General features: G+C 35.1%; 2 protein-coding genes and 1 long non-coding RNA gene across 3 annotated transcripts in view; 1 reads left to right on the forward strand and 2 right to left on the reverse strand.

Moving 5' to 3' along the window:
* Positions 1-16,882, forward strand: part of LOC127513950 (uncharacterized) — a 200,981-nt gene that overhangs the window by 19,301 nt on the left and 164,798 nt on the right. The window lies entirely within an intron of this gene.
* On the reverse strand, positions 1,143-12,111 carry ddx27 (DEAD (Asp-Glu-Ala-Asp) box polypeptide 27). The gene is made up of 21 exons (XM_051896171.1): positions 11,810-12,111; positions 10,079-10,228; positions 9,935-9,994; positions 8,830-9,034; positions 8,701-8,750; positions 8,528-8,611; positions 8,078-8,183; positions 7,752-7,925; positions 6,478-6,628; positions 6,301-6,400; positions 5,950-6,091; positions 5,443-5,596; positions 5,278-5,359; positions 5,027-5,204; positions 4,065-4,171; positions 3,868-3,964; positions 3,141-3,232; positions 2,854-2,974; positions 2,652-2,742; positions 2,503-2,574; positions 1,143-1,278 (listed from the first exon to the last, which is right to left on the reverse strand). The coding sequence occupies exons 1-21, from the start codon at positions 11,894-11,896 to the stop codon at positions 1,263-1,265; spliced, it is 2,319 nt and encodes a 772-aa protein (XP_051752131.1). The 5' UTR covers positions 11,897-12,111; the 3' UTR covers positions 1,143-1,262.
* On the reverse strand, positions 13,528-16,852 carry snrpb (small nuclear ribonucleoprotein polypeptides B and B1). The gene is made up of 7 exons (XM_051896199.1): positions 16,688-16,852; positions 15,749-15,900; positions 15,558-15,669; positions 15,323-15,475; positions 14,128-14,260; positions 13,795-13,920; positions 13,528-13,713 (listed from the first exon to the last, which is right to left on the reverse strand). Exons 1-7 carry the CDS (start codon positions 16,688-16,690, stop codon positions 13,676-13,678), a joined length of 717 nt encoding a protein of 238 aa, XP_051752159.1. The 5' UTR covers positions 16,691-16,852; the 3' UTR covers positions 13,528-13,675.

Here is a 16,882-nt window from a genome sequence, read left to right on the forward strand (position 1 = left end):
AGGGAATCATTGGGGACCATCAAATGTTTGGTTACCGTTATTCTTCAAAATATCTTCTTTTGTGTTCAGCAGAAGAAGAAAAAAAACAAAAACAATCTGCGGGTGAATAAATGACGAATTTAATTTTTGGGGTGAACTGTCCCTTTAAATCCTGCCAGAGGCCATTTCACAAAACTGAAACCTATTCTGAGAAAATGTTGTGGTTTGAATGCAAAGCACTGAGATGCAGAGCAAAAACATCCCAAGCTACAATGCTATAGAGGCCAAATACAGGTAAATCCTTGGAGAACCAGAAGCAAAGCCTGCTAATTGCTGTTCAACAGCACTAATAAACACACATCTACTGCGGCAGAGCAAATAAACAAAACATACCCACTTGAAACTCATGCAAATATGACCTGCTGTGATAAATGAGTGACTGTGGAGAGACTAGCTTTAATAAATAAGTGAAGACATGCATAAATGGAGGTGCAGCAAGACTTCTCCTGTTTTTACTGAGGAAACTACTGTCAAAATTCACAATCTTATTTGTTCATCAGAGTGAATCATGCCTAACTGACTCCACCTAGAACTCTGACCTGACTGAAGCTTCATGTTTACTTCCTAATTAAATCAACTAGAACTAAATGCAATGTCCAATTTTGCAAGATACACTAATAATAACTTGACATTAGACGCACAATAATATTGTCACATTACACCCAGTGTAAATTCTACACAGATACACTGTAAATTATTTATAAAATAAAGTGTTAGGGTTAAAACTATTATAAATAATGGTATTCTAAATATCAAAATATTATATCATCATCCAATTATGATATATATTATGCATCTTTACTGTGAAGAACATGTGAGCTTCATTAATTTCTTGTGGAACAAAGGAGAGCTTCTCTGCATTATCTTCAAGGTCAGCTGATAAAGACGATCTTCTGCCTCCGATTCATTGTTTCACGTGGGCTCTCTGACATCTGTTTGATTTCACCTCTCGGAGATCACATCTTCTCGCTCTGCAGGGATAATTTGGCTTAATCAAGGGAAATTAATCTTATTTTTGATGCTCATTAGCCGTTGGTTAACGTGAGCCTGATTATACATATACTCTCCACCCTGACAAATGCACAGACAAACAGAAACACAGGTTTTCAGTTGTAGAGTTTTATTGGAAGGGTTTGGGAAGTTGCGTTTGGAAGGAGGATGATAAAATAATAAAGAGGCTGATGTTCCATTGAAGTTTTGCTTCTTATACATCAGACACGACTTCACCTTCTTCTGAACCTGGAAAGATGCATAAAGGACTTTAGACATCAAGACATTCGGTTTAAATTTACCTGAAATATACACATTTACTCAAGTCACAATTTCTTACTACCTTCATTTCAGTTTAATCAGTTCTGTGGTGTGAAATTAAATACAGTTATATTCAAATCTAGTCACACACTTAATACAAGGTCATAAAAACTGCTTGCATAATAACTGTAAAATTACTTAAATGTTTAAAATAGTTACAGAGAGAGTGAGTGTATATATATATATATATATATATATATATATATATATATATATATATATATATATATATATATATATATAAAAAGTTACTTGTTTAGACATTTCATTATGTGCTTTTGTCATTTTATTAGGTTTATTTATTTATCTAAAACTCCTAAAAACATTTTTGTTAATTTAAATACAGCTGAAAAAAAATCAAATGTAAATATTAGTTGAAAAATCTAAAGTAAAAAAAAAAAAAAAAAAAATAAAAATAAAATGTTGCCTTGGCAATAAACTGAAATAAAAATGAATTAAACCTAAACAGCAATATGAAAATAATAAATAAATAAATAAATAAACCTAATAAAATGACAAAAGCAAATAATGAAATGACTAAAAATGTAACTAAAATTAAAACTAAAAATATCAAAAATGAACACTAATACAAAATATTAAAATATTTATATATAATACATATACAAATAAATATTAAATTTTAATACATTTTTTCACCCTTTTATTTTTTTTATATATATGCTTATATTTAATTATTTTGTGATGTATTCAATTATTTTACAATATACTGATTTGCTTTATGTTGTCCACTATTTTATTCCAAGGGTGTGTTTTATATTTGAGTTTTTTATTTTATTTTAGAGGGCACTTGTATGTTATTTCACATCCTTTTTTATTATTTTACATGAAAACGTGTGAAATGCATTTCATTTATTTATTGATGCTTACAAGTTGTACTTTTATATATTTATTGCAATATTCCATGAAGTATTTAATCATGTCAATCCCTCCATAATTTCCAACCAACCTGTTTTTTTTTGTTTTTTTGTTTTTTTATGTAAAAGAAAAGTTAAATATCAGTCTGTTGCTATTAACAATCTACTGTTAAATGAAACACTAAAACCGCATATTTTTTAGTTTCCGGATGCATGAAAAATGAGCACATATATCATGTCTAATCTGAATGTGTTTTAGGGTAATAATAAATCTCACTTGGCCTTTGACTTGAAGTGTCCTCCCTTCTTGTTTGGAAGGCCGAGTCTCTTCCTGTCCTCGAAGGACGGCCTGGACAGAGTAAGTCAGTTAGAGACAAGAATGCAAAACCTTGAAATCTTTATCACCACATGTAAAATGCCACACACCCGGCTCTGTACTGCTTCAGGGTTTTCTTGCTGGTGTTCGTGAGCTCCTTGTCAAACACTGTCTTCTTCCTAGATTTGTTTTCTTTTGGAGCTGGAAGAAGAAGGTTTAAACCAACAGTCAGAGTCTGAACTCCAATCACAGTTTAAAGCAGTTTTCAGAACGTCAGTCACGCTGGAGGTTTACAGGTGTTTGTTTGCGAACCTTTCTGAACGGGTTTGTCTTCTGGAATGGCTCTGGCTCTCTTCTGCTTGCGATCGCGTTTAGCTGCTCGTTCGGCGTACATCTGAGACTTCAGCACCTCGAACTGAGCTCTCTCCTCAGCCTGGTGTACACACACACACAAACACACACATTCGCATTTTAAAACTAAAGTACCTCATGAATTCATTACCAAGAGCAAATTTGATTTCAGATAGCACAAAGACATGTTATTTGCTGTACCGTTTAATTCAACTAAAGACCCTGAATGACAGATGAAATGATCTCACCGTTAACTCTTTTCTCTTGCCCTCTTTCAGAAACTGTGCACGTTTTTTCTTTCCTCTCAGAGCCAAATCATAATCCTGTAGCGCCTTCGTCACTTTAACAAAGATCAAGATAATTAAAGCACAGGATGAGACTTTTCATACAAGACAAACAATTATTGAATCATAAACATTATTGAAAATGTAACGCACATCTGAGGTCACGATATGAGTGGATTTAATTTTTTACATTGCTTAGTTTGGGGTTGGTAAGATTTATGTTTTTTAAACCAAGTTAATACTTTTATTCATCAAGGATGCATTAAATTGATCAAAAGTGACAGTAAAGACATTTATAATGTTACAAAACATTTTTATTTCAAATAAATGCTATTTTTTCAACTTTCTGTTTATCAAAGAATCCTGAAAAAAACTGTTTTCAACATTGATAATAATCATAAATGTTTCTTGAGCAGCAAATCATCATATTAGAATGATTCCTGAAGGATCATGTGACTCTGAAGACTGGAGTAATGATGCTGAAAATTCAGCTTTTTTACTCTATATTCTCATAGAAAACAGTTATTTTAAATTCTGATAATATTTAACATTTTTACTGTATTTTTGATAAAATAAATGCTTCTTTCAAAGACTTTTCAAAAACATTACCAACCCAAAACCTCTGAACATAAGAGCATTTGTTTTTTCAAGGCTTTCTTTCATGAAAGACCATGGATTCATCGGGACTCACTGCGATCTTTCTTTCTCTCCTGGTGCGTCTGGAACCACGTCCTGGGCACAGGTTTCTCTTCTGCGCTCTGTGTTAACTTCTTCTGAGCTGAACTGATCTGGACTCCAAGAGAAGGATGGAAACATACTGTTTAATACAGGAGTCAAAGTGTGTTTAATCAGACGACTGAGTGTTTGAAACAAACATGAGCGTCAGACCTGCGCTTCTGAGCGGGTCATTTCCTTTTCCTCCCTCTCCAAGCGTAACACGGCGTACACGTCCTTCTCCAACTTCTCAATCAGATCCCGAAACTTCAGAATGACCTCTGTGAGATGTCCATAAACACACACTTCATTCAAAAGTGCATCAGAATAATGAATTTACATGAGCTTTCCATTAGATTGAGATATATTGACTTTTTTTAAATAGCACTAAAATTACCTGGAAATAAATAAAAACTTAAACTGAAAAATAAATTAATCCTACATAGCAGTACAATAAATAAATAAACCTGATAAAAATGACAAAAGCACAAAATGAAATGACAATTTAACATGAAAACTAAAAATATAAAAATAAAAGCTGCTTCAAAATAGTAATATTATGAACTAAAATAATACCAAAGCAAACTAAAATAATTAAAAGTTATAAAATATAAAAATATTTATAAAAAATAATTTATTTATTTATTTATATTTATATAAATATTTATTTATATATTATTATTATTATTATTAATAACTAAAATATAATAATAATAATAATAATAATAAAAAAAAAGCTGAAATAATATAAAATATAATTAGATGAAAAACTTCAAATTAGAAATTTTGCCTTGGCAACCCACTAAAATAAAATACATTTAGTTTGAAATACTAAAATGACTAAAACTAACGCTGAAATACATTAAAAGGCAAATAGAATAAAAAAAATTAAAAAAAAAGACAAAAGCACATAAAATGACAAAAACAAACTATAAGAAACCATTTAAAAATAAATAAAGCTGAAATATAATAATGAATTTACAGTAGTTTGTGATATTGGAAAAGAATTTATAATCATTTTGATTCCGTCCAATGTGCAATGAATCATTTAGACAGATGACAGATTCATAAAAAAAAGGAGATAAATTGGGAGCATATTTTCCTCAACACAAGATGAAGCAAGATAAAGTCTGTACCTTGAGGAATGACGCGAGCTTTGACGGGTGTTTTGGCTTTTTTAACAATCTCTTTCAGCATCTTCCTCTCAGTCTCGCCCACGAGAGACACGGAGCGGCCCACTTTCCCCGCGCGAGCCGTTCGGCCGACCCTGTGCACGTAATGCTTCACTGTGTTGGGCATGGTGAAGTTTATCACCTGCAAACACAAATGCACTCAGAGATTCTGGCTTTTGATGCTCGTGGCATCACTAATATTGACGAGAACTCACAGTTTTCACTCCCTCTATATCCAGACCTCTGGCAGCGACATCTGTGGCCACCAAAATATCAATCTGTTCATCCTTAAAACGCCTGAAACACAGAGATGACTTTTCATGTAAGTGTTTAAAGGCAAATATTTGTGTTTTTAAATCACACGAAACTATTCGCGGCACCTCAGACTCTCCAATCTCTGCGTCTGCGACAGGTTTCCGTGAAGCTCGCCGACCTTTAACCCCATCAAACCCAGCAGAATGTGCATGCGATGAGCCTGCTTCTTAGTCTGAGTGAAGAGCATCACGTGATCCTGGAACGTTCTGGTGAGGAGAGCTGTGGACAGAGTTGGTTACTGTATTTAAAGGGGTCATGTGATGCTTTTTCATGTTTTCCTTTAGTCCATCTGTTTTTGTGCATGAATACGATCTGCAAAGTTTCAAAGCTCAGTCTCAATCGAAGTCCAGAAATTACTTCTTTAAACGTCCATGTTACAATGTGTCATATTAGCATAAATCTAATGCCGCTCTCTACTAGAATAAATGTTAATGTTAGTCGAGTGTCTTGTGTGGTTCTTGTGTGGCTGTCCATGAAAAGCACTTGAAATCAGTCACTTATAAGGATGAAATTCAGTCAGGACACCCTGTGTAGACAGCAGACTACTAAGACCACTCACTAGGGCACCTTACCTGCAACAATCGCCTCTCTGTCTCCTTCTTTGTTGGGTCTGATCCTCACAAACTCCTGTCTGAGATACGGAGCCACATCTGTATTACTGTTCACAAAGATCCTCACCGGCTGCTTGAGCGACACCGACGCCAAATCCTTCACCTGTAATGAAATATTAAAAATGCACCAATATAAACATGTTGTACTAACAGTTATAGCCAAAATAGTGTTATATATGGCACACAACCCATGTGATAGCTAATATAATATCTATCTATATCTATCTATCCTGGATACATAAAGCATCCTTACAAAACACATGACTGGCAGTGAAATAAAGTTGGAGTAAAGCTGAAGGTCGGCAGCATCACCTCCTCACTCATGGTGGCCGAGAACAGCATGGTCTGTCTCTGATAGGAGCACATCCTGATGATCTCCTTCATCTGCTCCTCAAAGTACTCGTCCAACATCCTGTGGCAAAGACATGTGTCTAACAACCAGACAAACTTCACAGTCACAGTTGTAGTTCTAGAAGTTTCCCCTCTCACCTGTCGGCCTCGTCTAAGATGAGGATCTCGATCTGACTGAGTTCAAACGACGGCGTGTTGTGCAAGTGATCGATCAGTCGTCCCGGTGTGGCGATCAGGACATCTGGCCCCGCCCTCAGCGCCGCCTCCTGAGACTTCAGGTCCAGCCCACCTGACAGAGAGTCACAAAACATGTCACAATACTTCCTGCCTTCATTTCCAACAGTGTATCCACTGCTTCATTCTATTTCAATCCTTACAGATTGTATTTTAATGAAATGACAAGGAAAAGCATGAGAACGAGAGAATTAAAGCAAAAGAGTCATTCTTAACCAGTGCTGTTATAGTTAACTAAACCTAAAACAACTAAAAAAAACATTTAAAAATACGTGTAAATAAAATAAAACAGAATTATTAGATGAAAAACTAATTAGAAATAATAATATTAGAATAACTGAAATAAAATTTAGGCTAAATTTAAAGTACTAAATTCTTTAAAACTAAAACTGAAATAAATTAAAAAACAAACAAATACTGAAAATGACAATATTACATAAAATTACTAAAACTATATAAAATGAAATAAAAAAGAAATAAAGCTGAAATTATGTAGATAATAAATAATAAAATATTATTATTAGATGAAAACCTTAAACTTAAAAATTAGAGATGCTTCCTGGCAACTTACTGAAACAAAATAAGTTCAAAGAGTATTAAAACAAAAACTGAAATAAAAAAGAAAAACTTAAAATATAGAATATTTAAATAAAGCAAAAAATAATAAAAAAGTTAAGACAATAACACATTACTAAAGCTTTAAAAGTAATAAATCGTTTAAAAAAAAGAAAGAAAAGTTTCAAGAAAATAATTATTAGATGAACTACTTAAATTAGAAATGATTAACTATAATTAATAATTAATATAATTAATATGATTTAATCCAAAATTAGTACTAAATAAAGTACTAAAATTACTAAAAACAACAACAACAACAAGTAGTAAGACAAAAAGAAATAAATAATTAAAGCTGAAATAAAAAAATAAAGTAATTGATGAACAACTTAATAAGAAATGCCTTGGCAACTTACTGAAAAATATATTGTATTAATTATTTTACAAATATTCCTATGTCTTATTTTTATAATAATAATAATAAAATAAATGATTATAGAATATTAAAAAATAAATACACATAAAATTCCTAATACTTAAAATTTAAAATATAAAAGCTTCTTCAAAGTATGAATAAATACTATAATAGTGAATAAATAATACTACAGTAACACGTCTCTCACCGACTGCCAGGCACGTGCTGATGCTGGTGAACTGCGCCAGCTCACGAGCCACGGTGTGCACCTGGATGCCCAGCTCTCTGGTCGGCACCAGAACCAGCACACGCGTCACCTGCGTCTCTCTCGGCTTGTAGATCAGACGCTCCAGGACCGGCAACATGAAGGCCGCCGTCTTACCTGCGACACACAACAGACGCCACACACAGAGAGTCATCTAAACATGTCAAAGAAACATTCGGTTTCTTATCTCACTGATTAAAACAAAGTGATATTCATATTCACTCATTCTTTCTGGTCAAATCAAACACAGACAGAAGTGTAAGTCTTACCAGTGCCAGTGGCGGCACATGCACAGATGTCTTTTCCCAGAAGCCCCACAGGGACGCAGGCTTTCTGAATAGGAGTGGGCTGCTTAAAACCCATAGTAGTGATGGCCTGAACAAACACGAGGAAAACAGCATGAGATGGAAACATTGTACATCCTCTTCTGTTTTATTTTGATGCAAATTATGTTTCTCGACTGTTTACAGTGAGGAATAACTAATAACGGACCATTAACATTATAAAAATATAATGTAAAAGGGGTAATTTATTCTGATTACACCACATGCACATTTATTAATCTCAAGAAGTTCTGCAGGTCATTGTCCCTAGAAAATAAAACAATTACTTAATAGAAAAGACATAAACATGATGCAAAGAACATAAAAGGCTGAATGGTATCAAGTTTTATCTATATCACCAAGTCCTTTGCTGATATATGCTGATGTCAGTCTCACCTTCAGTAAAGGTCTAGACAGATTCATATCCTGGAAGGTGAGACTCTCATCATACTGGGAAGCATCTTCAAAAAATGCCTCAGGCTAGAAGAGAGCGCAGGATTAATATAATGTGAGAACCAGTTTATACCATAAACAACTGCAGCGGCTCAAGAAAACTGACTCATACTCACAATTTCTGCTGTTTTTCTCTTGCCCTTCTTCTGTTTTTCTCTCAAAGTGTCTGGAAGAAAATAAACAGAAGTAAATATATTAAATCTGTTGATAAAGTGTGTTTTGACTGGTGTCATCCTTCCACATACCTGCTTTTTTGAGCACCTCTTCATCACCTGATGAGAACTCATCTTCCTCCACCTCATCATCATCATCATCTCCAGCGGATTCTTCATTGTTGTCATTGTCATTTTCATCATCATTCTCTTCTTCATCATCATCATCATCATCATCATCTTCATTTTCTGGCTTAGAAGCTGGAGCTTCGGTTTTCTTGCTTTTTTGAGTTTTCTCCTGCAGACACATAAATACGACAAACAATTTCTTGAAATGAAAATGATTTCCAAACACAAATCTTTAACAAATACTAAAACTCCTAAAACAATGCACACTTAATATTACTGAATATTGAATGTTTAAAGGGGACATCGGATGGATTTTTTGTATTTAGTTAAAATAAAAGCTAAGAAAGCTAAGAAAAGCTGAAAAGAAAACACGTTGTCTGAGTCTGAAACTGTGTCATCCACGAGCTGTTTCAATTTGCAGCTAGTTTCTATATATTTGTTTATTGTTAGTTGTAACGAGTGTTTTTGTGTAATTCGCTGTGTATGTTGTTGATAATGCAAGGAAGAGAGTGAGTTTATGGATACGAATTTAATGCACACTTCTTGTACTGTGTACAAGCTCTTATGGAGATTTTCTAGAGTGAAAACAGACGTTTTGGACCCCATTTAAATGATATAAGCACATGGTCTGACAGTTTCTGACATTTTCAGTGCGTGAGATTGTCCTGTTTTGTTGTTGTTGGTATGCTGGAGAATGAGCTCTTAAAGCTCCGCCCTCTTCTGGAAAGGGGGCCGGGAGCAGCAGCTCATTTGCATTTAAAGGGACACACACAAAAACGCTGTGTTTTTGCTCACACCCAAATAGGGGCAAATTTGACAAGCTATAATAAATGATCTGTGGGGTATTTTGAGCTGAAACTTCACAGACACATTCTGGGGACACAAGAAACTTATATTACATCTTGTAAGGGGCATCCGATGTCCCCTTTAAGATGAATAATGACACTATTGTCTTCTGTAAAGAAGCTTTACAGCAGAATATGCATTTGAAGTTTATTCTGTTATTTGCAATTTTATTTCTTTGAAGCTGCTTTTTATATAAAGGTGACTTGACTCAACATTGTCTTACCTCAATTTTGCGCTTTTTCCGCACTTTCTCAATCTTTTCGTCCAGGGTCGTGGGCGCTTTCTGGAAAAAGCAAAAGAAGAGATGAAGATCCAGCATGAGCAACATGCATCAATCCGTCAGCTGTGTAATTAAAAGCATACTCACCCTCTTCTTCAGCTGCGCCATCACGTCGTCCATCGCCCAGTCACCACTGTACACTCCGTCTCGCTCTCCAAACTCAAAATCAGCGCTGAAGTCTCCAGTGCCACGGCTCTTCAGAGCACGCTTCTCTTTACTCAACACGATGGGCTGATCCTGACCAAACACAGACATGATCTCAGGTGATTCCATGCTATAGTGATGCTGTCAGATGGTAATACTTTGAAATATACCATGGTGAGGAAATTCATGTGCAAACAATGGTGTTTACATGGTGCTTTGGAGCTGCACGATTAATCATTAAAAGATCACAATCTCGATTCAAACACCCAATTGATCTTATTCCTAAATGACAGTGATTCAGCTCTGTCTATTAAACTTTTGACAAGACTACAATCACAGCGAACATTCAGATCTGCATTCTGAGCCAGAGAGAGACGTTGTCATGTATAGATATGAAACAGCTTCACAAACTGTCTTTTCGACCACACAGGATCATTATTTCTGTCTTACAATAATTCATATCAACACAGAAGTACTGGGATGAAAGTTTATAGTTCATTTATAAACACTGATGTCTTTAGCAGATGTCAAAATCACCTTTAGAAAGTAACTTGATGCTTCAAATAAAGATTGTATCAGTTACATCGTCACACCAGTAGGTGGCGACAAGTGACTTTAAAAAAAAATGTATTTGTCATTGAATCATTCATTCAAGAGATTTGTTTATAAATGCTGATTCATCCATTAATGAAACAAGTGAAGTATTTATGAGTGAGTCATTGAATCGTTCACTCAATACTATTTGAATGAAATATTCTTTTAAATACACTGCAGCAATTAACATTTTGTCAGAACCTCTAGTAAATTACATGTCATTTTGTTTAGCTGTCTAATGAGAATTGTGATCTCTATTCTAAACAATAAATCAATAAATAATTAAAGATCCTCAATTTATCTACAAACGTGCAAGATTACCATGGTACATGTATATTACAAAGTAATACTACTTCACATTTTGAATTCATTTTTACATTTTCTGTTTTCAGAAAACAGAGTTTAAGTAAACAAAGTTAAGTTAAAATATGTCTATATAGTCTTTAGTTTTAGTTAATGTAGAACATCAAGTTAAACTAAATGAAAATGAGAAATGCTTCCTTGACAACAAGCTAAAATAAAATTCATTTTTTATATTTTATTTTAAGTTAAGGTTTACTTTATTTCAATTTACGGAAATATTTCTTCTTAAAAGAACTCAATGGAATTACCAAGATAGAGTTCAAACTCTGGTTTTACACCATGGAAGAATGTACCAAAAACATGGTATTACTGTGTACATGTACAAAAAAAATAAAAATAGCATTACCATAGCATGACATTTATCACAAAACATAGTATTGCCATGGTACATGCCCAAACAAACATGGTATTATCATAGTATGTACACAAAAACAATTTTATTATGTCCCCCAAAACACAGTACTACCATGGTACATACTCAAAAAACATGATGCACACCACAAAACATGGTATTACCACAGTATGAGGCTCAAAACATGGTAAATCCTCAGATAAAGAAGTGTTACCATGATACACGCCACAGAACATCGTATTCTTCCCCAAAACACAGTATGATACCACGATGCACATCCCAAAACATGGTAACATCATGGTACAGGCCCAAGAAAACACGGTGATTCTTCAGTGTAACTTATCTGGAGTGTAAACTGAACTTACGGCTTCATCATCAGACGCTGAATCCGGTTCCTCTGGCACTTCATCATCCTCACCAATAGTTCTGATCAGATCCATATCTGAAAACATCTTTGTGCTGCAGACACAAAATAAACTTCACAGACTGATTAATAACTATTATTAATAACTATATATAACGTATATCTTTACTTATATATTTATCTACATAAATGAGACCTGGTCATATAGTCTCACAAATCATAAACGAGTAATTGTGTCTATTTGACACACTAAAAGCGCTGCATGTTCATACACACACACGTGTGTCGCTGTAGCAGCGGATCTGCGTCACTCACACACGGTTCTTAACTCAGTGGCAACATGAAGCTACACTGACACCTACAGGCGCGGAGGACGAGACTATTGGTAAACACCCCACCTCCCCTTCTCCACCTCCACCATTTAAATTTAAATGAAAAATTATGAAATCAGTTGAGACTGCAAAGGATTGGAGAGCTAAAACAACACAAAACACGATTTTAAACATCGGTTTACTTTCAGGAAACCCATTTTGATATGGTTGCCAGGTTTTATATTACAATCTGACAGAACACATGCATTTATTAAACTAATGCTTCAAATCATGTAGTGGACATGGCAGACTTAGTTTCAATGAATTAATTGAATACCGTAATAAGAAATTTCTTGAAAAGACTTTCACTTAATGAAATGCATCTTAAAAATAATCCATTATATTAAAAAATAAAATAAAAAAAACTTAACTCCTCTGCAAATGTGTAACAATATTGACCAATATAGTTCTCCTACTTTAACAGTTCTTTAATATTAAACACTACGGAAGAGGATTAGGGCCAAGCAACAATAATAATAAAAAAAAACATCTCGAGATTAAAGTCATTATAATTAGATTAAACGCAATAAATTTCAAGAGAAAAAAGTCAAAATACAACATTGAAAATAAAATCATTAAATTCCGAGAATAAAAACATTGAGGAAACTTAAATTTTGAGAAAGTCAAAATAAAATGTTGAGAATAAACTCATTAAATAAATCTTTGTGTTTCGAGAAACTCATTTGACTATTTTCTCAAAACACGACTTTCTCAACATTTAATGAGTTTATTCTAGACTTTTGACTCTAAATTTGAGTTTCTCAAAAGAACTTTATTCTCAGCATTTTTCTGATTTTAAATTTAATGACTTCTCTTGAAACAGACTTCATTCTCAACATTTAATAAGTTTATTCTCAATTTCTTTCAACTTTTTCCTCTAAATTTAACAAATTTTCTCTTGAAACAACTATTCAACATTGACCATTTCTCTAAATTTAATGTTTTTTTCCCCCCCTCAAAACATCATTTCAACTGTTTTTAAACTTAAGTTTCTCTAAACATGACTTTATTCTCAACATTTAATGATTTTATTCAACATAGTATTTCAACTTTCTGTAAAACACGAAAAAAAAAAAAAAAAAAGTGTCTCTAAATATTATCCATTTTCATCACCCAAACACGCCATTGCATCATATGCATAAATAAAACAGGATATGCATGAATTAAACATTAAGAGAACTTGCCATTTATGCTTAAGAGATGCATTATGAGTTTGCGTTATGAATTTCTATAATGCATGTTTTTAGGCCATGTAATTGCATCTGGTAGTAAAAATCAGCTCAGCATATTGTTTATTGGACATTTAACAGGCATCATTTGAGAGAAACACAAGAGTCATATTAAAACAACTGTCAAATTAGACACTTTATTTAAAAAAAAAAAAAAAAAAAATTAACAAAAAATACAAAAATCAACAAACTATACAAGAACTTGCAGCCAAACTTTCCTGAAAAAGGAAAAGACAGATCTCAAACACTTGAGTCCAGTGAGGAGGTTTACGGTCTGGGAGGACGCATGCCTGGAGGAGGAGGACCTGGAGGAAGTGCAGAAGATAAGTTAAAAATGAAACGTGCATTTCACTCAGATCCATGTGAAGCTACTGAACAGGCTTTACCTCTCATTCCAGGGGGTGGCGGCCTCATGCCAGGGGGAGGCATTCCCATCGGAGCGCCGCGGCCGGGCGGCATTCCCATCGGTGGTCCCATGGGCGGCCGCATGCCTGGAGGAGGTCCCATCATACCTGTGGCAGAGTAGAGACACGAGGTGAACGTTAACTATCACACAACAGGATGCGCGTTTGTTATACAGCCATGTGACTCTGAGCTCAGTGTAATCCTGCTTTCTACATAAGCGGACTCGTCATCGGCCTCAGAAAACATTGATGTCATCACAGCTGGCGAATCAGCACAGCCATCAGAAAGACACTGTAACGCAGAGCCAGTCTTACCTGGAGGTGGCGCTCCTCTGCCCATCGGTGGAGGTGGACCGGCCCGACCCGGAGGGTACTGTGTGGGGGCTCCGGCTATACTGGCTCCCGCAGCGGCTGCCGCGACCGTACCTCTGCCCTGAGGGGTCATGACCTGAGAGAGAGAGACACGATGGGTTAGAAAGAGAAGGGCAGTTGTGTTTCCATGCAAATGGTACAAAACAGAGCAAAATGTTTAACATTCATGCGCTTTATTTATACAAGTGTAGGTTATGGGCGTCTCAGAGGGCTCCTTTCACAGTAAGTGCTGCTCCACATAAACTTATTTACATTACAAACTGCATCTCTGCATATGCTGTGAGTTTGGGTTGCTTTTTAAAATGTTCATCTGGGAACACAATCTCATATTTGTAAGGTAAATCATTTATAAAGCAACACAGGAGAAAACATGCAAACTGCTCATCACGATTTCAAAATAAGGGTTTAAGCCTTCCGAGTTTGCATGTTTTGATGTCCACATTCTTGTTCAAGAAATTACAGTGGCTGTAGCATTTCTATCATAAAGTGACCAAATTGTGAACATTTGAATTAAATGTCATTTAGATCAAGATTAAACAAGGATTTGATCTGCTGTAAAGTAGGACAACCTCACCAGGCCGTTGGCGCCCTCTGCAGGATTTTGATAGTTGATTATTCTATTACGTATATTATCAGTGTTGTTCTATGAAACCATATGATTACTTGCTTTTGAAACTTTATTTGAACCAAAAATTGTTAAAATATGTATTATAAGTCACTTTAAAGGCTTGGGTCTATTTTTATTACCACAAAAACTCTGATTACTTGATTAATCGTCAAAATAATTGATTACTCTTACCAAAATAATCATTTGTGACAAACCTAATATTATTACTACTATATTATTAATAATAAAATAAAACAGGGCATCACAAATGACAAATGTAGCAGGTGTAAAATTGAGGCAAAAAAAAAAGCCTATGGCATTTTTCCATGGACTAATAAATTTGTTAAATATAAATAAAATACTGTTGCTTATTAGCACAACACAACTGCCAACAAATCAAATAGCAAGGTTAAATGCCATACAAAATATCCCTTAAAATGAACTCAATATAAAACACCTTGAAATAGTGAACAACGCAAATCATGAATAATTGAATACATCACTAAATTCTAAGTTACTATAAATGGTTACCTGCTGCGACGGGCCACCGACTCCCCTAACGGGTCCCGCGAGTCCAGCGGGAGCCTGTGCCATCGGTGCTCCAGCGGGAACGCCTCGACCTGCAGCCCTGCCGACACCTGGACCTCCAGCCACTCCAGCCAGCGGCACGCGGGCGATGCCAGTCTGTCACAGGACACAACAAAACCACATCACTCTCAGCACTTAGAAGAAAAAGCCATTCAAATGACTCAAAACACAGACTCACGTCTTTAGGAGGGGGTCCTTCTACTGTCATAGAAACTAGATTCTCTCCTCGGAGCAAAACCAGACCCAACACCCTCTTCTCCTCTCGCTCCGGCTGCTTGGAGTTCTTGGGTCTGCGAAAGACATGGATTGATGAATATTGATATGCTGAATGTTGATAAAGGACTGAGCTTAAGTTTCACAAGGACTCACTTGATCTTTCTGAACTCGTCACAGTCGCACAGGATCAGGTTCATGTGTTTGTCGAACGCTTTGAATGTGCCGATGAAGATTCGCCCGTCCTGCAGGATGCAGCGCATCCGAAAGTCGATGTGCTGCAACATCTTACTGCTCTTACCGACCGTCTGAAAGACAATAAAGAGAAAAGAGTTAAAGTTACAGATACTTCAGCCACTATAAGCCAGCTAATAGTCATTATTGGCAGATACTGCTAACAAATAATATCTGGACTTGTGCAACTTAAGAGTCAATTATTAAAGCAACAAGTTATTAACACTTTAGTAAAGTCCATTGTGTTTAGAAGACTGATTAGAAAGTGAGAAATACAATTCTAGGCTTAATGCGAAAGCCTAAAGCACTGAAATCTATTTATAAAAATAAACCAGACCATTATTGGAGACGACAGAAATAATCAGTTTGAGCAAAATAAAAGTCCTCTTCCTGTTCGCGCTGCACAACTCACTGGAGCAGAGGACATGAAAACGTAAACAATATACTTATACAGCTAAAGAACTGCTGAAAAACAATTCATTAAATTGCATCAATCTATATAACAAATAACGATTAAGTAGTTTAAATTGAAGCCTTTAAGCTAGAGTTTGGCTACCAGAGCAAACAAACGACGGTCACCATTAGCGCTCATTTATACTCCTGACTCGATTTTAGAGAAGGTTTTCTGTATTTTGTTTTACAAACATCTCAAGAATAAACTACACTTTCTAGTAGGCTTTAAAATCCCGAATTCAATGTTTTTGGTACTTTGTTCTTATAACATCGCAAGCTGTTTTGCTCTACGTATCACCAACGTAATGATAACGCAGACATTTTAAATTAAAAAACGTAACTAACCGACAGAAATATTAGAACAATAGATTAATCACACACTTAATAAGATAAACAATGAAGTCTTACCATGATTACTGTTCGGATGGCTCCGATTAATATCGGATTCTACCAAACAAGTTTTAAAAATTGACCCGCGAAGCGCCGCTGAGTCCTTTAATGGAGGCAAAGCGGAAAAGAGTGCGACAAGAGAAGAGTCCGACCGGAAACACGATCTCGAACGGTCCGGTTCTGTCACTTCTTCTTTATGTTTATTTTTACGAA

Source organism: Ctenopharyngodon idella, chromosome 6, assembly GCF_019924925.1.
Source record: "Ctenopharyngodon idella isolate HZGC_01 chromosome 6, HZGC01, whole genome shotgun sequence".
In the NCBI taxonomy this organism is placed as follows: domain Eukaryota; kingdom Metazoa; phylum Chordata; class Actinopteri; order Cypriniformes; family Xenocyprididae; genus Ctenopharyngodon; species Ctenopharyngodon idella.